The sequence below is a fragment of the Myotis davidii genome, unplaced genomic scaffold (assembly GCF_000327345.1).
Source record: "Myotis davidii unplaced genomic scaffold, ASM32734v1 scaffold77, whole genome shotgun sequence".
Classification (NCBI taxonomy): Eukaryota; Metazoa; Chordata; class Mammalia; order Chiroptera; family Vespertilionidae; genus Myotis; species Myotis davidii.
Window position 1 is genome coordinate 3,702,601 of NW_006289713.1, and position 25,428 is coordinate 3,728,028.

At 42.0% G+C, this 25,428-nt stretch overlaps 1 protein-coding gene across 5 annotated transcripts in view; it reads left to right on the forward strand.

Annotated features, from left to right (window-relative positions):
* The first annotated feature begins 6 nt into the window (after positions 1–6).
* Positions 7–25,428, forward strand: part of ZCCHC14 (zinc finger, CCHC domain containing 14) — a 71,361-nt gene continuing 45,939 nt past the window's right edge. For all 5 annotated transcript variants that reach the window (XR_001513615.1, XM_015562972.1, XM_015562970.1 and 2 more), the window contains exon 1: positions 7–248. Coding sequence is in view for 4 of the 5 variants with exons in the window: in XM_015562972.1 (XP_015418458.1) it covers positions 99–248 (150 nt within the window). In the remaining variant the exon portion in view is untranslated. The remainder of the gene's footprint in view (positions 249–25,428) is intronic.

The window sequence follows — 25,428 nt, forward strand, 5'->3', positions numbered from 1 at the left end:
TCTACCGCACGCTCACGCACATCGACTCCATCATCCACAACTACGGGCTGCAGCTCAACGAGGGCCGTACGGGCGATGAGTTCCTGCTGCTCTTCACCATGGCCTCTAACCACCCGGCCTTCAGCTTTCACCAGAAGCAGGTGCTGCGCCAGGAGCTCACGCAGATTCAGAGCAGCCTGAGCAGCGGCGGCGGCGGCGGGGGCCACGGGGGCAAGAGCGCACTGCCCACCTGTCCGTCCTGCCACAAGGTGCGTGCCCACGCGGGAGGCGGGCCCGGCGCCCCCACCCGCACCGCAAGCTTCCAACCCGCTCCCCAAAACGCCCACCACCAAGCCTCCACCCCGAACGGAAAACACTCGCTCCCGAAGCTTTCACTTGAGATCCCAAACCCTCACCTGAACCCTAAACTCATACCTGCACCCCCAAGCTTCCATCCTGTTTCCGCAGCCGCCAACCAAGCTTTCACTCCGCGTTTGTATCCCAAGCCTCCACCCTGTACCCTATGCCCTCACTCCAAGCCCCTGCCGCCACTTCCACCCGCAAATCCTGCACCCCAAGACCGGTCCGGTACCTCGCGCCCTTGAGGCTGTTGCACCCATCCATCTCGCCCGGGTTAGTCGGGGAAGTATGGGAGGACGCACTCACGGCTCCCTTAGAGGGACAGATAACCCCAGTCAGAGGTTGCGGCCTCAATTACATGGTTTCTCCAAATCTGATGGTTATTACTAGAAAAGGAAGCCGTATGAGATAGAGAAGGCTCTAGGCCAGTGGTTCTCAACCTTCCTAATGCCGCGACCCTTTAATACAGTTCCTCATGTTGTGGTGACCCCCAATTTCATTGTTACAAATTGAACATAATTAAAGCATAGTGATTAATCACAAAAACAATATGTAATTATGTATGTGTTTTCCGATGGTCTTAGGTGAAAGGGTCCTTCGGCCCCCAAAGGGGTCGCGACCCACAGGTTGAGAACCGCTGCTCTAGGCCTTCGCAGACAATCGCGGGTGTCATGTGGCTCCTCAGGCCTGGTTGTGGGTTTCCCCTAAGTGGGCAGGTGTAGCCGCTGGAGCGGTCAGATGGGCAGGTGGGACCGCGGAGTGGGCACGCGTGTGAGCCCATGTATACATGTATTTGTGTGCTTGTGAGTGCATGTATAGCACTGATGAATATGTATGCTTATGCATATGTGTAGATATGTGTGTATGAACTTATGAATGCACATCCGTATCTGTGTTTATGCTTGTGTTTAACAGACAGTTGCATGTGAAACAGTTATTTCTCAATGTGAGACAAATCCCAGGCTTGGAGCTCGAACGTGTTGAGGGTATCAGTCCCCTGAGGAATGCTAGGTTAAGTTAAAGATCTCCAGTCACTAAATTAAACAGGAAGGGTATCATGGTCATCCACTTAGAAATGTGAACTTTTGTCTAAATGTTTCAAAACTATGTAACCAAAGTGTTTGGGGCTCAAACTTGTTTTTTATGGCCCCTTGCGACCCAATGCCAAAATTGTGCCCCGAGGGGGAAAGAAGGATTTTCTCTGATCGAGTGTGTTGTATTTAGATAACACACTGACTTTGGGAAGCAAGAGATTGCAGTCAAAGACCAGTACGTAGTGCTGAATATCTTTCGTTGACAGTGCCTAAGCTCTTTTAAGTTAAATGTTTGATACTCTCTGGTTTGCTGCTGGTGGTTTTAAGTTCTCTTTCAAACCTGAACTGTGGCTTTTCTTCTTTAATGTCTTCCTGTAAGAAGTGGTTGTGGTCCCTGCTTTGGTTTTAATCTATGTCCTATCTTTTCTTGGTGACATTGATATCCGAAACCGTGGTTTTCTCTTTAAATGTGTGTTCAGATCCCACCCATATTGTGCACTGGGCAGAAAAATGTTACTCCGCTACGACAAAGGCTGGGTCCCAGGGAATGTGGTGGTCTGTAGGGAGTTCCATAAGCTTTGGGGTTCCAGTAGACTATCGCCTGTCCATGGGATTTCAGTCCCCTAAGGCCAGCTTCATGTGCTGTTAGTCTTCAGGTTAAATGCAACACACTGGGAATGTCTATGGCCATGAGTCCAGTCTTGTTCAGCTCTTAAAGGGTGTCTTTTGTGTGGGCAGATGCATCATCACTTTATTAAAAGCAGAAGATAGTGGTCATTATTTTGGTGGGGAGTAAGCTAAAAGCTAGAACAAAAATGTCATTTATAGTGGAGCCTTTCTGTCAAGCCAGAAATCTGTCAAGCCAGATGTGATGAAGGGGCTAATCTACCCCCCACCCTTCCTATCCAAATGGGCACTGAATTGACCAACTATGTGACCTTGGCCAGAGTCCTCCCTCCTCCGGTGTTTCCCTATTGCAAGGCAAGTTACCTGCCTCATGGACTTGTTTGGAGGGTCACATGATGTCACATGTGAATTGCCCAGCAGATGTGCAGTGAGGGCTTCCTTTTGTCTTCTCTGGCTTTTTATAGAGGGATGCTAACTTGAGCAAGGCACATTGTTATAGAGTAAAATGTTTGTCTCTCAGTGTTTTCAAAATTGATTTTTGGGTAGTTACTTGGAGCTGACAGTTTTTTTGTTCACCCTTGGGAAATTGGAGAGTTCTGCCTGTCCCTTATTAATGAGGTTATAAGCCCTGGCCTGGTAGCTCAGTTGGCTAGAGTGCTATCCCAATAAGCCAAGGTTTCGGGTTCAGTCCCAGTCAGGGCATATATAAGAATTAATCAATGAGTGCATAAATGAGTGGAACAACAAATTGATGTTTCTCTCTCTCTCAAAAAATCAATAAATAGAAATTTAAAAATAATGAGTAACCTTGGTGCCATTGCTTCCATATTTCCAAACAAATGGTATCTAGGTTTCTCTATATCCCCTATGCCACTCCTGAAGTAATTTCAGTCACATTCATTGAACTTTCTGTTCCTTTGCTGCTTTAAATTTAATGCCTGACATTGATAAACGCTTCTGTTGCTTGGAGTAGGCAACTCGTGAAATCTAGCCTTTAAGCATTTTGCTGCCTTTGTTTCTCTAAATCTAACATTTAGTGTAATCCTAGAAAAGCAGCCCCATTAAAGCTCTGTTTTTATTTCTTTTGTAAGCTATTGTACTATGTTTTAAACTCTGAACCTAGAGACTTTGTGTTTCTCTTTTAGAGATAAAGATTTTAACTACTTCATTCTTTATCCTAAGGTAATACTTCTTTTAATTTTTTGATATGTATAGGCATTATTTACATTTGCTTCTTCAAGCCCTTACTTATGTTATTTCAAAATTCTTACTGCTCAGAGGACTTGTAGAAATTTAAAAGTGTAAGGAATGTAAAATAGACATTTTTACTTTCAGAAAGAAAAGAATTCATAGCGGTACAGCTGGTGATTAATTGCAGTAGCTTTACTGTACTCAGTAGCTGACAAGTGGTGTAGGTGTGCTGTTCCTTAAGGCATGATGGAAAATGGTGGTAATGGTTGGTTTGGACTTAACACTACCTCTGTCTTTCCATTTTATGTAAATATAAAGCCATAGTTTTGGAAAAAGCTAGCCTTTGCGGTCTTTTCTCTATGTAAATGATAATGTGCTGTGGTAGATACTTACTTTTAAAAAATAACAGTTTTATTGAGATTTAACCCATATAACATAAAATTGACCCCTTTAGAGTGTACCATTCATTGGTTTTCAGTACATTTAGAAAATTGTGCTCCCCCACCTTTGTGTTTCAGAATCCTTGTTGTAGAGATCATACTGGAACTACTTACTGAGATTGATTTTTTTAAAGGAAGAATTGAAACAATGATTTTAAAGTGCTTAGTGCAGGAGTGTGGTGGGTAGTAGTCTTCCTTTGGCTAGTTTCGTTCTCCTCTTTGTTGCTTGTAGAACCTTCTAGAGAGACTCTGTGTCTATTAACAAATATCACTGTTGTCTTACTCCCCACATGGTCTATGTCCCTTTTTCTTGATAGTCTTTCCTGATGAGCGTTCCTTATCAGTTCATAGCGCAGCGGTTCTCAACCTGTGGGTCGCGACCCCTTTGGCAGTCGAAGGACCCTTGTACAGGGGTCCGCTAAGACCATCCTGCATATCAGATATTTACATTACGATTCATAATAGAAGCAACATTACAGTTATGAAGTAGCAACGAAAATAATTTTATGGTTGGGTCACAACATAAGGAACTGTATTTAAAGGGCCAGAAGGTTGAGAACCACTGTCATAGCACTTCTTCGTTGTACTAGTAGCTTATGGCTGCCCTGTACGAACGTGCTGTTTAATCAGTCCCTATTGATAGACATTTTGTTCCCTCTTTACCATTACAGACAACTCAGTGTGTTTGACATATTATGTATGTGTCATCTACATACAACAAACAACATGCATGGCTTTCACATTTCAGTCAGTAAGTGTATCTATAGAACAGAAACCTGGAAGCAGGATTGTTGCTGGGTGAAGTGGTCTGTACTGTAATTACTTTAGATATTGCTGAGATCATCTACCTTTTGGAATTCCCACAGCAATATGAGTGCCTGTTCCTATACCTTCAGCTAGTATGGCGAGTCAGCACCCCCGATCCCTTCCCCAGATTTTTGCCATTTGGTTGGGTGAGAAGCACATCTCAGTGTAGTGTAATTTTATTTTATTTTTGGCAAGCTCCTCATAACCTCTGCCCATCTCTGTTGGATTGTTGATCTTTTCTTTATTGTTTTTTTAGGAGTTCTTTAAGTTTCAAGGAAATTGTGCTTTTGTCTTTAGAAGTTGCAAATATTTGTTGTCCAGGTTTTTTTTCTTTTCATTTGGACTTTACCATGCAGTTTTAAAAATATATACATATATATTTATCAGCCTGTATGGCTTCTGGGTTTTGTGTCATGAGAAATGCTTTATACATTATGCATTGCACATATTATTATACATATGCATTATACATTATACAGACATTCCCTGTGATTTCTTCTGGTATAGAACTTGTGTGGTTTCTCATTTTACATTTAACAGATCCGTCTGGAATTTATTATGGTGTAAGGTACAAAGCTAGATTTATATTTCCAGATGACAACCCATTTGCCCTAGTGTCATTTGTTGAATAATGCATCTTTTCACTCCAGACTTGAAATAACTTTTATCATTTGCTGCATTTCCCATATATATTTGGGTTTGCTTCTAGACTATATTTGGTTTCATTGATGTTTTTATCTGGATGACTAATTTGTCAGTTTCATTGGGTACTTTTCAGTTATCTGTTTTATCTCTCATTTGTTCTGTGGATTCTCCACACCTAGGTGAAATTCCTAGGAGACCGGGTATTTTTAAAAAAAAACATAAATGGCTGCAGAGGTGCCTCCCCCAGAGTCTGGCTTAACGGAGTCTGGACATGGCCTGGGCAGCCCACTGAGAGCTGTCATTAGTCCTCTGGCACCACTGATTCTTCTCCTGCTTCTGAGTATTTGCTTTCAGTTTTTCTTCTGCTTTTGTACCTTTTTGATGATGGTATTCCTCAGACTCCTCTCCTTTTTTCCCTTCTCTTTTTACTTTATAATGTCACTGATGAATCCAAAACCTGTATTCCAGCTTGGAGTTTCCAGGTAATTCAGTCTGTCCAAAGGTGAGTTCCTCTGTCCCCATACTGGACCACTCTACCCTTGTCCCCAACCTTCCCCCCAGCAAGAAGCCTATGCCTTTCATAGATAGTTTGCCTGCCTTCTTATCCCTCCAACCACCTTGTTTCCAAGTCCTAAACATCCTCCTAGATTTGTTTTCCATCAACACAGCCACTGCCCAGGTCACTGTTCTCCCTGTCTATCTACCTGTCCTTCTCCTTCTCTTTCAACCTGTCCCCACCACACTTAACATGATGGTTGCACATATGGCACACTTCTGTGTAGGTGGACTTAGATGTTGGGCTATTTGCCAGGAAGCCAGGGAATAGATAAAATTAGTCTTCAGGGAACAAGCACAACCCTAGCCTCATGTAACTCCACTCTGCCCTGAGTCAAGAACGCATGCTGGAATGCAAGTGAGCGATGATCTCCTTTTAGAATTAAGCTGATGTCATTGTTTAAAGTCGACAAGAGAAAACTTTGTAGCTGCTCTATTTCATTTTTTAATTAAACTACTCAGAAACATTGGTACTTCAGCACTTTTTAAAAAATAACTGCACGGTCCTGGCTGGTTTTACTCAGTGGTTTGAGTAAAACCATGGACCAAAGGGTGGTGAGTTCCATTCCCAGTCAAGGGCATGTACCTTGTCTCTCTCACTTCGCTGTTTCTCTCTTCACTCTCACTCCTCCTCCTCCTCCCTTCCTCTGTCTCTAGAAATCAATGGAAAAAATATCCTCAGGTGAGGATTGAAATGAAAGAAAGAACTGCGACATAACCTAACTTCTGACCTACTGTAGCACCTCGTAGTCTCCCTGACCTAGATAGATCTAGTCTACTATAACAACTCGTCTCCCTGGGCCCACTCTTAGCCTCTAACAACAGTTCCCACGTTGTTACTGGAATGGCCTTGGTAAGGTGCCTGTAGGTTTCTTATTTTCTGGTACGCAGTTCTTAGCATGGTATTTTGTAGCCTTTGTGATGTATCCATTGCCTGTCTATACTCACCGCTTTCTATACTTGTAGTTCCTCATATTCTACTTGTTTTACCTTTCTCCTGAGCCTTTACAGATGCTGTTCTCTTAGATGGGACACCAGATAGCTACCTGAGGCACCTCAGCCCTGACTTCTTGGCTCATATATACCAAGCCTTCTGTTGCTGCCTTCTGTCCTAGAACTTAGCATACTGTATTGTAATAGTTTTATTTAAATTTTCATCACCAAACTTTGACTTACCGGAAGGCAGAGCTTGTCTTTCTCTTTCAATCCCAGGGCTAGTGGTCCCTGCTACCCAACAGGGCTGTGTTCCGAGCATCTGTGAACACCTAAGGGGTGGGAGGTATTGGTTTGTGAGAGGCCATCCGAGTGAAAACAATTTTTCCCCTAGTGCTTTTTCTTCTTTTGTTTTGTTAATCCTCACCAGAGGATATTTTTTTCATTGATTTTTAGACTGAGTGGAAGGGAGAGGGAGAGGCAGAGAGAGAAACTTTGATGTGAAAGAGACACATAAATTGGTTGCCTCCTGCATGGGGATCCAGCCTACAACAGAGCTACATGCCCCTGACCGTAATCAAACATGGGACCCTTCAGTCCATGGACCGATGCTCCAACCACTGAGCTAACCGGCTGGGCCTCAGTGCTTTTTTCTAGGCCCTAGTAGTGATACTTATTACCATCTCGGGCTTTTCCTTTATTCAATGGCCATTTCTTTATGCATTTCATAGCTGTAGATTCTAGTGAATTTTTTGTTGTTAAACCTGAAGATATTTTTCCATTGATTTTTAGAGAGAGTGAAAGGGAGAGGGAGAGACAGAGAGAGAATCATTGATGTGAGAGAGACACTTTGACTGGTTGCCTCCCGTGTACACCTCGACCATGGCTGGCCTGCAACCAAGGAACATGCCCTTGACCGGAATCGAACCAGGAACCCTTCGGTCCAAGGGCTGAGGCTCTATCCACTGAGCCAAACCAGCTAGGGCAATGTGAATTTTAACATGGCATTTTACTTTCTTATTTTTCAAAAGCTGGCATGCAAAAGCTTTCATTGGGAGAAACTCTCTGAACATGATAGTTGGCTTTATGTAATCCCATGACAAACCAAGTTTTATGGACAAGTACACAGAGAACTGGGGAAGGGCACATGGTCTTCTGATGCTATAGTAGACTGTCTCCCTTACTATCAATGTGGGTTAGGAGTAGTGGTTGTAGTTCTAAAAGTAAGACTGTTGCCCTAACCGGTTTGGCTCAGTGGATAGAGCGTCAGCCTGTGAACTCAAGGGTCCCAAGTTTGATTCCGGTCAAGGGCATGTACCTTGGTTGCGGGCACATCCCCAGTAGGGAGTGTGCAGGAGGCAGCTGATCGATGTTTCTCTCTCATCGATGTTTCTAACTCTCTATCTCTCTCCCTTCCTCTCTGTAGGAGATCAATAAAATATATTTTTTAAGAAATAAAATGAAAAATAAAAGTAAGACTATTTTTAATTTATTCCTTTAATGTGTAAAAAATTATAAATTTTGGTAAGCCTAGATATTTTAGTTTGCTATAGAATGGCAATACACTGAACAACTGTTAATCAACCCAATTGAAGTTTAGTTTATATTTCTTTTACACTTTTATAAACTGTGACATCAGATTAACTCTAAGAAGGGAGCATTATAGAGTTATCTCCTAATTATTTGGGACTTATACATAAAAGCTTCAATATATTTATTAGGAAGAAATTGTTATATTCTTGGGTTTCTTACTGATTCACAGTCAATCTAATTTAAACATGTATATGTAGGAACTGCTTCTGGAAATATTAAAGTCTTGACTAGAAAAAATAACTTTGAAAAAGGAAGAAAACCTGTGGGGAAGAGAAACAATCCCCTTCTCTCTATTGAACATTTTAATAATATGTAAAAGTTTGGGAATAATGCTAACTACCTAGCTATAATAAAGTTAATAAAATTGATGAGTTACTTTGCATGTACCCGGTATTGAAGTTGTGTGAGAAGCACTGTGTGATGTGTGTACTCTACCTGGACACAATTAAGTATCAGAATACTACTCCCAACTTACATATTACCTGTGGAAGAATGGATTCTTGTGACTTCAGCTTCCTGATTATTTTCTTTTATGGGGACTGTTGCAAGATGTGGTGTTTCTGAGAACTATTACTTGTGTGGGATTTTTTTTTCTTTATTTTAAAGACTGGGTTTGAAGCTCATGAACCAGTGTACTATTAATATTTGTATTGGGGTGGCTAATTTAGCAATCAAAATGATTTTTTCTTTTAGAATAAATAATAAAGTACAAAACAGGTAGTCAAAAAGAGGAAACGATGCCAATGATAGATAACATTTCAAATATTTACTATGTGCAAGGCCCTGCTCTAAGTGCTTCGAATGTATTTATTCAATCCTCATAACAACTCAATGAGGGAGGTTCTATTTTTGTCCCTGTCTTTTAGCAGTGACAGAACAGACACAGAGAGGTTAAGTAAGTAATTTGCCAAAGGTGACATTTATAAGTGGCTATTTTTATTATGTGAAGCCAAAATTACATTTAAAAATATTTTTTTGTACGTCATCAAAAGTGAGAGGAGAAACCTTAAGAATATGAAATGAGAAGAAAAAGGGAGGCTGAAATTGTGTGTCACTTGTAGAAGTAGGAAGTGTGACGTCATTCACAGCTTTTGTTTGCACTGCTAGTGCCCAGCTACCACTGGGCTTGCTGCTGATTTCTTGTTTCAGATCTACTCTTTATAACATAAATTAATCTCCCTACCCCCCACCACCAATTGTTCATTTTTATTCGTTCAATGACCTTGAGTTGATAATCCTCAGTACTAAGCTCTATTTTTTTTAAATTTAAAGTTAAAACAAATTTTGTGAAATACATATATTTTAAATGTACCATTTGAGTTTTGGTAAATGCATAAACCTGCGTAACCAAACCGCTATCAAGATATAGAACGTTATTGTTACCCCAGAAAATTGCCTCATGCCATTTTCTGGTCAGTTTCCACTTTGACCTCCAACTCCCCTCTTCCCAACCCTCTACCTTTTTTCTATTTTTTTTCTTCTGTTCTAGTTTCCCCCCACCATTGATTAGTTTTGCCTATTCTAGCACTTCATTGAAGTGGAATCATAGAATTTTGTTCTAGCTACTGGCTTGCCTTCTCTCTTGATGTATTTCACCTAAAATGTAAGAATCTTAACAATTGTATTGTAACCATTTACCTTCTCTGTCCTTCATGTTATGTTTATCATATGTATTCTACATATACTATAAACCCCGTAGTATATTATTTCTTGCTTTAATATGGATGCAATTTTTTTTAAATTAAAGAGAAAGGTAATTTTTTATTTTTGCTCTCATATTTACCATTCCCAGTGCTTTTCATTCCTCGCTTAAGACCCAGTTTGTTACCATATTCCTTCAGTCTGGAAAACTTTTTCAGCACTCTTTGGAGTGCAGGTCTGTTGGCAAGAAATTCTCTTAATTTTCTTTCTATCGAAAAACTAGAGGCCCAGTGCACAAAATTCATGCACGGGGGAGGGGGGGGTCCCTCAGTCCGGCCCTGCACCCTCTCCAAACCGGGACCCCTTGGGGGATGTCTGACTGCCGGTTTGGACATCCCTCTCACAATCCAGGACCACTGGCTTCTAACTGCTCGGCTGCCTGATCACCCCTAACCACCTCTGCCTGCTAGCCTGGTACCCCTAACTGCTCCCCTGCATGCCTGATTGCTCCTAACCACCTCTGCCTGCTGGCCTGATTGCCCCCTAACTGCTCCCCCACTGCTGGCCTGATCGCCCCTAACCGCCTCTGCCTGCCGGCCTGATTGCCCCCGAACTGCTCCCCCACTGCTGGCCTGATCGCCCCTAACTGCCCTCCCCTATGGGCCTGATCGCCCCTAACTGCCCTCCGCTGCTGGCCTGATCACCCCTAACCGCCTCTACCTCAGCCCCTGTCACCGTGGCTTTGTCCAGAAGTATGTCTGGAAGACGTCTCATTAGCATATTACCCTTTTATTAGTATAGACTAGAGGCCCGATGCATGACATTCATGCACTAGGGGATTCCTCAGCTCGGCCTGTGCCTTCTCACAGTCTGGGACCCCTCAGGGGATGTCTGCCTGCCGGCTTAGGGACCCCCAGTGCACAAATGTCGGGGAGCGGGCCTAAGCTGGCAGGCAGACATCCCCTGAAGGGTCTTTAGCACTGCCATGGTGGGAGAGGTTCCTGCCACCACCGCTGCACTCGCCAGGTATGAGCTGGCTTTTGGTTGCTCCTTAGCACTGCCTCGGAGGCAGGAGAGGCTCCTGCCACTGCTGCTGCACTCACCAGTTGTGAGCCCAGCTTCTGGCTGAGCAGCACTCCCCCTGTGGGAGCGCACTGACCACCAGGCCACAGCTCCATTGAGCATCTGTCCCCTGGTGGTCAGTGTGCATCATAGAGACCGGTCGTTCCATCATTCAGACTATTTGCGTATTAGGGTTTTATTATATAGGACTAGAGGCCCAGTGCATGAAATTTGTGCACGGGGGTGGGGTCCCTCAGCCTGGCCTGCATCCTCTCTAATCTGAGACCCCTCGGGAAATGTCCGACTGCCTCTCGCAATCCGGGACCTCTGGCTCCTAACCGTTTGCCTGCCTACCTGCCTTCCTGCCTGATCGTCCCTAACCCCTCTGCCTGCCTGCTTGATCACCCGTAACTGCTCCCCTGCTGGCCTGATCGCCCCTAACCACCTCTGCCTTGCTTTGCACCCGGGACCCAGGATTCCCTCCTCCAGCCAGTCGCAGGCACCCAGGACCTGGGCTTCCCTCTCTCTGGTTGGCCGCAGGCACCCAGGCCCCAGGCTGGCTTTGCCCAGACTGGCTGCAGCCACAGGCGCCCCGGACCGCAGTGCATACAGCTTGTCCCTATCCCAGGCTGCAGGTGCTGGCGCCCGGGACCGCGGGGCAGGTGTCTTGTCCCTCTCCCGGGTCGCAGGCACAGGCGCAGCCGCTGGTGCCCAGGACCACGGGGTGTGCGGCTTGTTTCTCTCCTGGCCCATAGCCTGGCTGGTCCCCATTCCTCTCTCCCTAGTGTTGAGTGTCTGAGCCATAGCTCATTTGTGCCTGGCTGGTCCCCATTCCTCTCTCCCCAGGAGTGTCTGAGCCGTAACGATATGAGGGTGTGATGACCATTTGCATATTAGCTCTTTATTATATAGGATAGACTAGAGGCCTGATGCATGAAATTTGTGCAAGAGTCGGCTTCCTTCCCCCGGCTGCTGGACTGGCTTCCCTCTGGGACCCAGGCTTCCCTCCAGCTGCTGGCAGGCACCTGGGACCCAGGCTTCCCCTGCAGCCCTGGCTTCGTCCAGAAGGTCATCCAGAAGGACATCTGGCCTAATTAGCATATTATGCTCTTATTGTAGATAGATGTTTTGCTTTTGCCTTATTAAAGGGTTTTTAGGATTCTGTGTTTTCAGGGTTTTTTTTCAGCTGGAGTCCCAGAAGGAAAGAGATATTGGGACAGGAAAAACGATGGAGAAATTACTTCTTAAATTAGTTAAAGAAGTTGTGACACTGTCTTCTGGCCATCATTTGTTTTGCTGTTCTGCTGTATCCAAAATGCTGTTTTTCTCTGTCTGGTTTCAAGATTGTCTCTGTGTCTTGGTATTGGAGCAGCTTGACTATGATGTGTTCAAGTGTTTTTGTGTGTGTGTGTGTGTGTGTGTGTGTGTTTAATTGCCTTTGAATTTGTTGGTCAACAAATCATATAGGTCTCAGGTACACAGTTCCACAACATACCACCCTTATATTGCACTGTATGCTCACCATACCAAGTTGAATCTCCTTCCATCATCATTTATACCCCCTTTACCAAGTGGTGTTGTTTTTAATTTATCTTGTTCAATGTTCTCTGAACTTAATGGATTTGTTAAATTTGTCTCTTTCCAAATTTGGGGAAATTTCATCCATAATTTCTCCAGACTCCAGCTGCAGGTATATTAAACCTTTTGATATTATTCCACAGGTCCTGGAAGCTTTGTTCATTTCTCCCCCTCAAATCTTTCTTTGTTTTTCAGATTGGATACTTTCTGTTGATCTGTATTGAAATTCATTGTCTTAATTGCACACTGTTCAGGGGATTTTTTTTTAGTTCAGAAATAATTTTTCATTTTAGAATTTCCATTTTAATATTTTTAAAATTATTATTATTTTAAGGCTTTTTTAAAGAGCAGTTTTAGGTTTACACAAAGATTAAACATTAAAATCACCTGAAGTCCACAATTTACATTAGAGTTTACTTTCAGTGTTGAACATTCTGTGGGTCTGGACAAATGTGTAAGGACATGTATCCACCACTATAGTATCCTACAGTGTATTTTCACTGTCCTTAAAACCCTCTGCTCTGCTATTTATCCTGCCCCTTCCCCAACCCTGTGCAGTCACTGATCTATTTAGTGTCTCCATAGTGTTGCCTTTTCCAGAATGTGACGTAGAGTCATATAGTGTGTGTAGCCTTTCACATCAGCTTCTTTCACCTGGTAGTATGCATTTAAGATTCCTCCATGTCTTTTCATGGCTTGACACCTCATTTCTTTTTATCACTGATGATAATATTACATATCACTGGATAATGTGTGCACTCTGAACGTGCACAGTTCATTATCCATTCACCTATTGAAGGACATCTTGGTTCCTTCCTGAATTTCCTTTTTAAAATCATTTGTGTCCTTCTGGTTTGTACATTGTGAGCATATTTTCCTTTCTGGAGCTTTCTTATGACAGCCACTTAATATTTGAGCTTCCTTATACTAGCCACTTACTACTTCCTGTGATTCTAGCACGTGACTCATTTTGTGCTTGGTCTCCCTTTTTTCTTTGTATGGGTCATGTTTTAATTTGTTTACTGATACATGTCTAGTAATTGCAGATTACTTCTTGGATTTTGTGAATGAGACATTGCAGAAACTCTGGATTTTGTTATGTACTCCTGAAGAGAATTGATGATGATTTGTTTGTTTAGCTAGCAGTACATATGGCTGGACTGCAACTCTGGGACTCTCTTCCCTGTGTTGATCAGCAGCTGCAATCTCTGTTCTGTTGTTTGGTCTTAGCTTGGCCTCTTGGAGCCTGCCCCAGGCAAGCCTGTTTCAGGGCTCTCAGAGATGTGGGCAGAATTTGGATGCAGAACTTGGTGTTCCCCTTCCCAGGTGCTCTCCTTTCTTGGGTTTCCCCCTCATTTTCCAGCCACAGTAATCTACCAGAATTCTGGTCTCCGGGTTTTCAAGTCAGTAAGATTGAGGTTCTGTCCGAGCTTCAGCTGTTCCTTTTTCTCATGGAACTGGGCCTGCAGAATATGAAACTCACCCAGTGCAAATCTCTTTTTCCAAGTGTAGACCTCCCTCTTATTTCTGCCTGCTTTTGGTTGTGTTCACTTTATTATTTTTTAGACTTTGTCCAGAGTTTATAGTTATCTGCATGAAGGTTGGTCTGACTATTCAACCATTATTGAAAGTAGGATCATCTGCATTTACTATCATCCACGTGTTATATACATATTGAACATGTGTTCCAGGAAGGATTAATTCTCTCATGAAGTGTAGCTGTGAAGGAGGGTTTTACATAGACTGTTACATTTGTCATTATAAAGATTAAGGTCCTGTGTAGAGGAGAAGAAATGACCTGGCCTAGTGTCTTGAAATTAGAGGGTTGTTTGGAGAATGTGAGAATGATTTTAATGTTCTGGAACTTTGTAGGTGCTAAATAACTGAACAGAGAATCAGGTGTGTGGATGAACTTGCAGAAGTGTGAAAGGACAGGTTTGGGCTCTCTTTTACTTGTAATTGTGGAATTCATTTGAGCAAATACCACTTACCCGTTGAATGCAGACTGGTTATATATGCTAAAGGAGGTAAATCTTACATTTCTTGACCTCAAAGTCTTTTCTTTCTGTTCATTCCAGTTGAACGTTTTCTGTCCTGATTTTTCACTACATAGCTGGCCATAAAAGAGATCTGGTTTCCGACTCTGAGCAGCTTTGCCTTGCTTATAATAGGCATCCAGTCAAGACTCATTGAATGGAATTTGTGGCTCCTATAGAAATAAAACCCAAGGGCCTATTTCACTGATACTTTCTGGACCTTTGATGCTTCCCACACATTTCTAGTTTATTTCAGTGCCTGATCTTCCCCTGGTGGTTCCCTGAATGTTCTGCAACTGAATTTATATCATGACTAGTACCCCACAGGGATCAGGAAGCAACCATTTTAAAGTGCTAACTGCTTTGAATGGTTCATCTCAGGCAATTGAATATTATATTGGGAACTGAAATGGTCATTATAGCGTAGTTTACTTATTATGATTAGACACTGAGCCAGTTTCTCAAAGAAAATGCCAATATTTAAACATATTTCTGGCAGGAAAAGTAACCTACACAAATGCCTCATCTGCCTTCCTTTTGGATGTGACCTTCACAGGATGAAATTCTACCTGAGATTATGTGATGGAGAAGCAACTGCAGCCTCTGCATCTGAACTTGTTTTCACTGTTAAACCATTTAAAATTCTTTAAAATATATTTTTATTGAGATCAGAGAGAAAGGGGGGGAGAGAGAGAGAGAGAGAGAGAGAGAGAGACGAAAACAAAAATGATGAGAGAGAATCATTGATCAGCTGCCCCCTGCATGCCCCACTCTGGGGATCGAGCCCGCAACCTGGGCTTGTGCCCTGACCAGGAATTGAACCGTGACCTCATGGTTCATAAATCGATGTTCAACCATTGAGCACACGACCAGACACTGTAAATCATTTTTGATATTACATGGTCACATAATTTAAGGTTTTCTTGAATGGGGAGGGATTATCTTCCTGAATGTGTTTTATATTCAAACAGTGTTGCCTTCAGAGTTTATTTAGGTTGGACTGTTTGTTCCCATATGGCTGTGCCTTTTAAACTTTTAAAAATCCACCTGTATGTTCGCTTGCTGTCACTTGTGGCTTCTTATTGCTAACATTGTACCTTTTTCCAGCAACCTTTAATTTCTTTAGGTCCCTTTCCCCACACCTTAAATTTACTGCCTATTCTTTGCTCTGCTTTAGGAGGCTACACCTAAGCCTGTTGGAATTGTTTAAAGCTCTGAACGAGGGGCTGGGTAGTGTGGCTATTCAGATAAAAGCCTTTCTTGCCTTATCCTGCTCCTCCGTTGTGTCATCAACCCGGATAACTGTGACTGTTTATTGAGCATCTGCTATGTGACAGGCTCTGTAAACTTTCCAGGGACGACACTTTAATCCTGTAACAAATGTAGGAATTTGACTAAGATTCTGTTTTAACGCCATTTTATGAGTTTGCATAGCTTAGGAAGAATTGTCTTTAGTCAACCCAGGACTTTTGCCTCAAATCTATGTTGCTCTGTACTGCAGTCTCCTGAGCAGTAATTCTGGACCCTTCCAGAGCTGTTTGTACCAGGACACAACGCACCACCCCAGGTTTTGGTTTAATTGGCCTGCTTTGGGTTGTCCTGGAATCTGAATTTCTAAAAGCTTCAGATGTGCATAATTAGGGTTGGGAATTTCTAGTAGAAGCCGCACTATTCTGCAGGCTGCTTGTGGAAGAACTTTGCCTTATAGTCACATTGCTGGAGCTCAGCTAGTTAAGTCCTTCTTACCTTTTGCTGAGATTTTTGAGCAGTACTGTTTCTGTTTTCTTTTTTTGCGTGGGGAGTTCTAGGGTAAGAAATTTTAAATGGAATGTTTTCACATGGAAAACGGATTTTGGTTACCATTGGCTTTCTCTTGGCCTAAGTCAGCGAATAGCTTTCACTATTAAACTATCTATTTTCTTGTTCTGGTTTCGAGAGACACATAATTACTATTTTAATAAAGTGCTTACAAATCACGATTCTTTTTATTTTATGTATTTTTTCCCCATTGAGTTAAAAGTATTTAACAGATGTTATTTTTTCTTGTGTAGAGATGGGTTACTTGGAAAACAAATTGAAAATAAATGACTGTAAACACTTTGGAGTTCATATTTTTACATAAGGGTACCTGGCCCTGTTGCCCCCTTGGCACTCATAAGCTTTAGCCAAGAAAGTCTTTCCACTCAGCTCTTCTTGCCCTTTCTGTTCCTGTGCCTGAAAGGCCTTTCCTATAGGTCACTTGGTTTGGCTGGCTCCTTTTCCAGTTAGACTTCAACTCTATTATTGTTTGTGGACCACCAGAAATCATGGTTCCCCCCACCCCTTATTTTCTTTGAAATTATTTGTTCTCCCATGAGGCCAGCATCTTTCACATCTTGTGGATGCTGCTCAGCACATCCCAACAGCCTCTTAATAGCACCCAGCTTGGTAGGGAGATGGACAAGTTTTGACATTGTGAGCAGTTTTTCTAAATTCTCATAGTGATGTTCCTCACAGAAAAATTGGAAAACAAAGATTTTTAAATCTCCAGCCATAATAAATACTATTAATATTATGGTGCATTTTCTTTTTTTCCCCAGTTCCTGTTTGTGTATATACACAATTGACATATTATAAATTCTACCTTGTTTCAAAACAGACTCATAGAAACAGACCAAAGGGATGATTACCAGATGGATGAAAAAAGTGAAGGAATATAGTCAATAATATTGTGATAAGTGATATGATTTGCATCTTTGACAGATGATTACTAGAATTAGTGATCATATTGTAAAGTATAAACATGTCAAACCACTATATTGTACACCTGAAAATATAATATTGTATACCAACTGTGCTTAATTTTTAAAAAGTAAATAAAAATAAATGACCCAGAAAAAAATTCTACCTTGTTTCACTTATCTAAGTGTGAGCGTTCCCCATGTCTTAGGTTTTCTGAAATGATTTAAAAGGCTGCATAATATTTCATCACGTGGATGTAAATTTATTTAAGTGTTAATCTTGTTGGGCATTTATGCTCATGTTTATTTTTGCTCTTCTAAAGCTAAGAAGATTCTCCTTGCACACACACCTCTGTATCACTGATTACATTCTTAGCATAGATGCCTCCCAGCAGAATTAGTGGAACCAAAGGCATAGATGTAATGCAAGTTTGTTACATGCGCCTAATTGCTGTCAGGACAGTTGCACTTGGTAGTTGAGAGTGACATTGCTCCCCTCTTAACATTTTATGAGCACTGACTTGTAAGACATTTTGTCTTAACTGTAGTTCAAATAATCAAATCTTTAAGCTGTTGCATGCTAGTTTTAGAATAGGTGATTACTTGTCATGGTAGTGTTTTGTTTTTAGGTATGTGTTTTTTATTAGAGCAGAAGGGAGAGGGGAGGAGAGAGAGAAATACCGAGGTGGGAGCAAAACATCCATCTGTGGCCTCCTGCAAACCCCGTACCAGTGATGGAGTCCACAACTCAGGCATATGCCCTGATTGGAAATCAAACCTTTCCATAAACAAGACAACATCTAACTAACTGAGCCACACCAGCCAGGGCATGGTAAGAGTCCATTTTTAAGTGTAATGTCAATTTAGAAGAAAAGATACCCTCTTCCCCCAACCCAGATTACAGGGAAGGGGACATCCAAACAGATGTTTGTAGCTCTCCTTGGATTGAATCTGCACCAACTCATAAACCTCTGTAGCTATATGGCTGCTCCTTACTGACGAGATAACCTTGGAGAAATTAGGGATGAGCGTCAGTCCTTATTGTTAAAGTGGAGGTAATGATTACTGTCACCATCACATAGATGCATGTATGTATAAGCATATTGGATAAATGATATAAAAACGATACAAAGTGTGATTATAATCCTAGTATTTGTCATTCTTTTATTCTCCATGTCTCTTATAAAGTGAAGTGTTCACATCTTAGGCATTCAGTGTGCACCCTGCTTTTTAGTATTCCACGCTGAGATGTGTAATTTTCTTTAACCAGTCCCATATTAATGGCACTTAATTGTTTCCAGAATTTTGTTAGTACATACATCTCTATAGTGGAAACCTTGTGTAGATATCTTTTGACTATGTTTGGGTGTATCTGAGGGTAGATTTTGGAACTTTTAACTTCATGTGTGAGGGGAAGGCACACCATTGCCTTTTTGTAGGCATTCCCAAGAACTATTATCAACAGATGAGCTGTCCTGCTGCCTGCCTGTTGCATCCCCTTCAGTTTCTTTTATTATTACTGATCACCCATATAATTTCAGTGCAGCTAAGACATTGAAACTTTGGGTTCTCAAGTGATTAAGCATTGCTTTACCAGGTTTTCCTTAAAACCTCTTCTACATTTATACGTTGAACATTTGAGTGCACACTGCATGCCTTGCCCTCTGCTGGGCATTCTGAGGGCACCTATATAAAGGGTAAATTTTGCAGTCCATCTTCAAGAACCTAGTGGGTAAAGAAAACAAATGTGCATATACTTCCATTTCGAGTTACACATTGCATTTGTCTTAGAGGGATTGTATTGGGGGGATGAGAAGGCGGCCTCCTTTAGACCTCCAATTTGGGCTGACTTTCAGGGAGTTCTGCTTAGAAAGGAGGTTGCTTTTGCCTTAAAAGTCCTAAGGTTTATAATAGAGAAAAGGAATTGGGTGAGGGTAGAGTTTTTCAACTTCAGCACTGTCGAGGTTTTGGTCAAATAATTGTTTGGGGGCCTGCCCAGTGTACTGTAGGATGTTTAGCAGCATCCATGACCTTCACCCACTAGATGCCAGTAGAGTCCTGCCCCTAGTTACAACAACCAAAAATGTCTCCAGACATGGCCATATCCACCATTAAAACTGTGAAGTCACAAGCACTGTTAATTTCTGCCTGTTTCATAATGGCAGCAAATGCTGCATTTCCAGTTAGAAGCTAGCAAAATTACAACAGTGACCTTTACTGTGGCCTCTAGGAGTATTAGGATTAGTGGAAAATAAGACTATAATAAAATAAGAATAGAAATCCAGAGGAGTTCTAAAAATTAGATAAAGGAGTTCAAACTTGCAGTAGATGGTAGAGAACTACTTTAGGCATCAAAAAGACACAATTTCTCCCCCTCCTACCCGCCACCCCCGAACTCTAAAGTGACTGTGAGGATTTTCCTATTAGGGCTCTTTTTTTAAAATCCTCACCCGAGGATATTTTTTTCAATTGATTTTTTTAGAGAGAATGGAAAGGATGGGAGGGGGAAAGAGAGAGAAACATTGATGTAAGAGACACATCAATTGGTTGCCTCGCACAGGTGCCCCCACCAGGCCCAAGGATCGGACCTGCAACCCAGGTATATGCCCTTGACTGGGAATCAAACCCAAGACCCTTTGGTGTGCAGGCTGACACTCTATCCACTGAACCATACTGGCCAGGGCCAGGGCTTGTATTTATAAGACAGTGCTTATGTTAATACTATTCAGGTGAGAAAAAAAAGTAAGGAGAGGGCACTGATGGTTGGATTGCTTTTTAATATGGTGGTCTCTTGGCACTTTGGTCTAGAAGGGAACACCTATCATCCATCAGTGCCCCGATCTGAGGGCACCCTGGCAGATCAGCTTGTCTGTTAGCCCAGTGCCCAACCCCATTGACAGCTTGCTCTTCAACTTTGCCATTGCCCTGACTCCCTCAGAGGCTATGGGGAAGATCACAGCTTTACTTCCACTAGACTAACTGGAAATGTAGCATATGCTGCCGTTATGAAAACGGGAAGAAACCCACAGTGGTGTTAACAGTGCTTGTGACTTGTTACCAGGAGAAAGCAGATGTTTTCATATTGCAGTGGATGAGGCATCTTACGATATCTTCTATGCTCATCATACTTCAGATTACATGACACTTGCTTGCTAAGTATATTAAAGAAGTTTGTCATTTTGCCTAGCCAATGTGACTTGTTGGTTGAGTATCAACCTAGGAACCAGGAAGTCACAGTTCGATTCCCAGTCAGGGCACACGCCCGGTTGCAGGCTTGATCTCCAATAGGGGAGGTGCAGGAGGCAGATGATCAATGATACTCTCTCCTCATTGATGTTTCTATCTCTCCCTCCCTCTCCCTTCCTCTCTGAAATTAAAAAAAAAAAAATTTAATTGTCTTTTAAGATCTTAACTGTTTTTAGTATAATTGGCTTTATTTGCAATCCTGTGTATTTTATGCACCTAATACATATTTCTGGGAAGGGTTAGTAGGCTTCATCAAACAGCTATAGGTTTTTTGTTTTGTTTTTCACAAGGAAAGTTAAAAACTCTTGCTCTGGTGCTTACTGCCATTTTTGGAGCCATTTCAAATGCCTGTTAGTAGTGTGAAGTAAGACTTTTGGAGACCCATGGCTCCAGTTAGCTTATCTGTATTTTGGGGTTCTTCAGTTCCACTACATGTTAGCATGCCCCATTTGGATGACTTTGATCGTTAACAAAATAGATTTTTAATAATTAAAACTCTTCTAAAAATTGTGGTTCTGTTCCATAAATATATTTTTTAGTATTTTTATTGATTTCAGAGAGGAAGGGAAAGGGAGAGAGAGTAAACAAAAGTATAAATATCTGAGGGAAAGAAGTAGCAAGAATCAAATGCTATTCAACATGTGTCCCTTCTCTAGGCTAATGGTTTATACAGTTTGTCATCTCCATACCTTACCCTTGGAAGGAATCTTTGAGTTCATCTGATCTAATTCTCTATACATCATTGGATTCCATTTTACATTTTGACTAAAAAGAGGTTGTGAAGCCCTGGCCAGGTAGCCCAGTTGGTTAGTTAGAGCATCGTCCCAGTATGCCAAGGTTTCAGGTTCAGTCTGTGGTCAGGGTACATGTAAGAATCAACCAATGAAAGCATATGTAAGTAGAACAACAAATCAGTGTGTGTATGTATGTATGTATGTATGTATGTGTCTCCCTCGGACCACCAGTTGGCGATTAAAAAAAAAGTGGGTATTCTGATTATGGCAAGCTCCTTTATCTTGAAATAACTCTTGCAACATCGACACCCTTAGGAGCTGGTTAGAAATATAGAATCTCATGCACCACCCCAGGCCTTCTGAATCAGAACCTGCATTTTAATAAGATCTGGAGGCAATTTGCACATTAAAGTTTGGAACCAGAGGCCTAGTCTCCATTTCAAGAGCTGTAACAATTAGATGGCGAGCTGTCTCAGAACCGGGTGTGAGCTGTAAGTCCAGGTGGAGGGACTGTATAGCTCATTACTGTCTACCTAGGTATGTGGGGAATGTCAGACCAAAATCACCTCCCTGGCAGAACCACAGAATAGAGTATGTGCCTTGTGACTGCTAGCACACTTCAGAGTCAGACTTCATTCGTGGCCTAAGCTTTGTCAGTCCTTTATTACAGCGGCCGCCTACCTTTCGGACGTCACAGACCACCAGTGGTCCGCGGACCACCAGTTGGCGACAGCTGCTTTATTAGACCTGATGAGATACTCCGATGATTGTGTATTGCTTTGAAATAGAGGTGGTTTTTTTTTTATTAGATTAACCCTGAATTTCATTAAAATTTAGTAGGTACAGTCATATATTTTACAGGTGTGTATTAAGTGCCTATTTTGTGCCAGGGACTGTTTGAAGTACAGAGGATGCAGCAGTGAGCAAAACAAGACAAAAAGTCTCTGCCTTACTGAGCTTCAAGAAGTCCTGGCTAAGGTGACATTTAAGTGTAGATGTGATGGCAATGAGGAGCCATTCCAGGCAGAGGGCACAGCCAACGCGAAGGCCTCTAGGCAGAACCTGGCTGCCGAGATTCCCCTTGGTGGCTACAGTGGATTGAGGGGAGGAGAGAAGTGGGAGATGTCAGAGAGACGACAGGAGCCAGGCCCTCGTAGCTCATAGGAGAGGCTGACTGTAAAGATGCAAAGAATGATTAGCTAGTATTCATTTAGATATAAAGCAAGGGACTTATATAAAAAAGGACTTTGAACTTACTGGAAAACATTTATCAAGGTTGAGTTGGGGCTTTGTCTTTGGAGAGCATTTTCTCATTACCCTCCTTGCAGTAGCAGAAGGCAACATTTGGAACTGATCTTCATTCTTATGCACATCAAGCTGATGACTGGAGCTCTGCTGTGAGGGTGAGTCAGAGAGCATCTGAGTTGAGCGTAGGTCACATGGGCAAATTAACTTAACCAAAAATAACCCCCAAAACAGCATTTCTGGGAAATGCAAGGGAAGACAGTTTTCAATGTAAACAAAGGAGCAAAGAAAGATAAAGGCTGTGTGAAAAAGTGAACATTTGGAAAACTAAGAAGAAATTCTTGCGGGGGGCGGGGAATACCAAGGAATACAAATTTCCTTTCTAGTAGTTATAATTTTAAAGAGTTTTCTTTCATGTATTTATATCAGATGCAATGCATACATTTTAAAATCTTAACTTTCACTGTAGCATGGCAGTTGGACCTACACCCTTTAGCTTTTCCTATTAATCCACAGAAGGAGCTTCCTGTTCTCTCTGGTTTTCCCCTTGATGGTGCTGAGAATTGTCCAGATGATGGGTACAGTAAAAACTTGGACATGGGGCTATCCGTGATTCACACCCTGGCTGCAATTAGAATCATGTGGGGAGTTTAATGCATACAACAAAAGAAAACCACAACCAGTGTCCCGGCCCCACTTCAGAAATTCTGACTCAATTGGGGTGTGTGGGACTTGGTGTTGGTGTGTGTTCTTCTAACACAGCCGTAGGCAAACTATGGCCCGCGGGCCGGATCCGGCCGTTTGAAATGAATAAAACTAAAAAAAAAAAAGACCGTACCCTTTTATGTAATGATGTTTACTTTGAATTTATATTAGTTCACACAAACACTCCATCCATGCTTTTGTTCCGGCCGTCCGTTCCAGTTTCAGAACCCATTGTGGCCCTCGAGTCAAAAAGTTTGTCCACCCCTATTCTAATGCCTCGGGGTTCCTCAGGCAGCCAGAGTTGAAAACCATCCTTTCAGTCCAGCTCTCCTTATTTCACGAGCTGTGTTCTGGCCACAACATTGAATGTAGAGCATTCTCTCGCACTCACCCGTCGCCTCCCTCACCCCTCCTCCCCGTAGGCTGAGTTGGGAGGCTGGTTTTCTCTTTGTGGATGTTTCTGCTTAGGCAAGTGGTGTGTGTATAGAATGTGGTGTGCGAGCTCAAGGCAGGAGAGGTTTGTCACTAATCCACACAACTCGGCCTCTTCTTAGGGCCAGGAGTTAGAATTACTTACCAGGGTAGCTAAGAGAACAATGGGGTTCATATGAGTCAGGCCAAATAGGAAGGAATCTGCTGTGGTTATGTTTATTATATACTTGTAGATATGAATGTCAGCCTCCTGAGTTGTTTCCCTTAGTAATATTTATTATTGGAACTAAAAATCTTGCTTTTTGAGTCATTACTTGTACCTAATAGTTCTATTAGTAGGAAAGAAATTCATTTCTGGAATATTCTGACCATTGGATGATTAAAAAAGCACACAACTTTGCCAAACCTAAGGAAACAGTTCAGTTTAGTTAAATTATCTAAGTGATTTAAAATTTTAACTGTCTTGGTAACTAATATCCTGGTAATATTATTTAAAAAATTGACTTTTGGTGGGACGTATTGGATTGGTGGTGTCATTTCCTTGAGTTATATTAACTTCCAGGTTACCAGACTTACGATGAGTTCCTTTTCTTGTGCCGGATCTCCTGTGAGGTCCAGGCCTGCCAGTCCTGTGCTGTGCGTGCACAGTGAGACTTGTCTGCACAAAGCAGGGAGACCTTCCTGCTCCAGTGGCTTTGACAAAGGTAGGAATAGAGAGAGCTTGTTGTGTATGTGGCATATGGTCTTATTGCAGTTCTATGAATGATTGGCTGTTGCTCTGTATTTCATGTGGTGAATGCTGGCTCAGCCCTGCAGGAGTTGTGGCCATCTCTGTCCTCTCCTCCTAACTCTCTGTCTCTGCCTCAGTGCCCCCCATCCAGAGCTTTATTGAGGTGATGAAGTTTATGCTTGTACTGCACTTACAGGTGCTTTTGATCAGTTCCCACCTATTAAGTAATTAAGTAAACTAATGAGAACCAAGGCCAGGGAGTTCAGGGGTGGCGTGAGATGGGGTACATGTCTCAAGTCAAACCTGTAGCAGAAGCACGATCAAAAGACATGCTCCTTTCCCTTTATTATGTATGTGGTATAGTGTTTCTTCATTATACTGTGAGAAGTCCTGCCTCTTTTGATAAAGGAATATCCAGAAACCAGAAACACCAATCAGAAAGGATATATGCACCCCTATGTTCATAGCAGCACAATTCACCATAGCTAAGATTTGGTGTTTCTGGTTTTTGATAAACTTTAAAATCTTAACTTACCTCTATTGTTTGACATATTTTTTCAAATGAAAAACCATTATGATTTCTATTAAAGAAAATACAACGTCTCAATTAAGAACTATGGTAACTATATTTACTCATTAAACGCTAAGCTTTCTAAAACACAACTTGAAAACATCTGGCATGCATGTTTCATCTCAGTACAGTAGATTCAAGATCAAGTATACATGTTACATGCATCAAGGCTATTTTTTTAAACATGTTTTTATTGATTTTTTTATTGCTTAAAATATTACAGAGAGTAGTACATTTGTCTCCTTTCTTTTTCCCCTTGACCTCCCCCCAGCCTCCCCTACCCCCCAGTGTCTTGTGTCCATGGGTTATGCTTATCTGCATGCATACAAGTCCTTTGGTTGATCTCTTACCCACCCCCAACCCTCCCCAACCTTCCTGCTGTAGTTTGACAGTCTGTTTAATGCTGCTCTGCCTCTGTATCTATTTTTGTTCATCAGTTTGTAAAGATCTTTATTATCTATAAATGAGTGAGATCATGTGATATTTTTCTTTTACTGACTGGATTACTTCACTTAGCATAATGCTCTCCAGTTCCATCCATGCTGTTGCAAATGGTAAGAATTC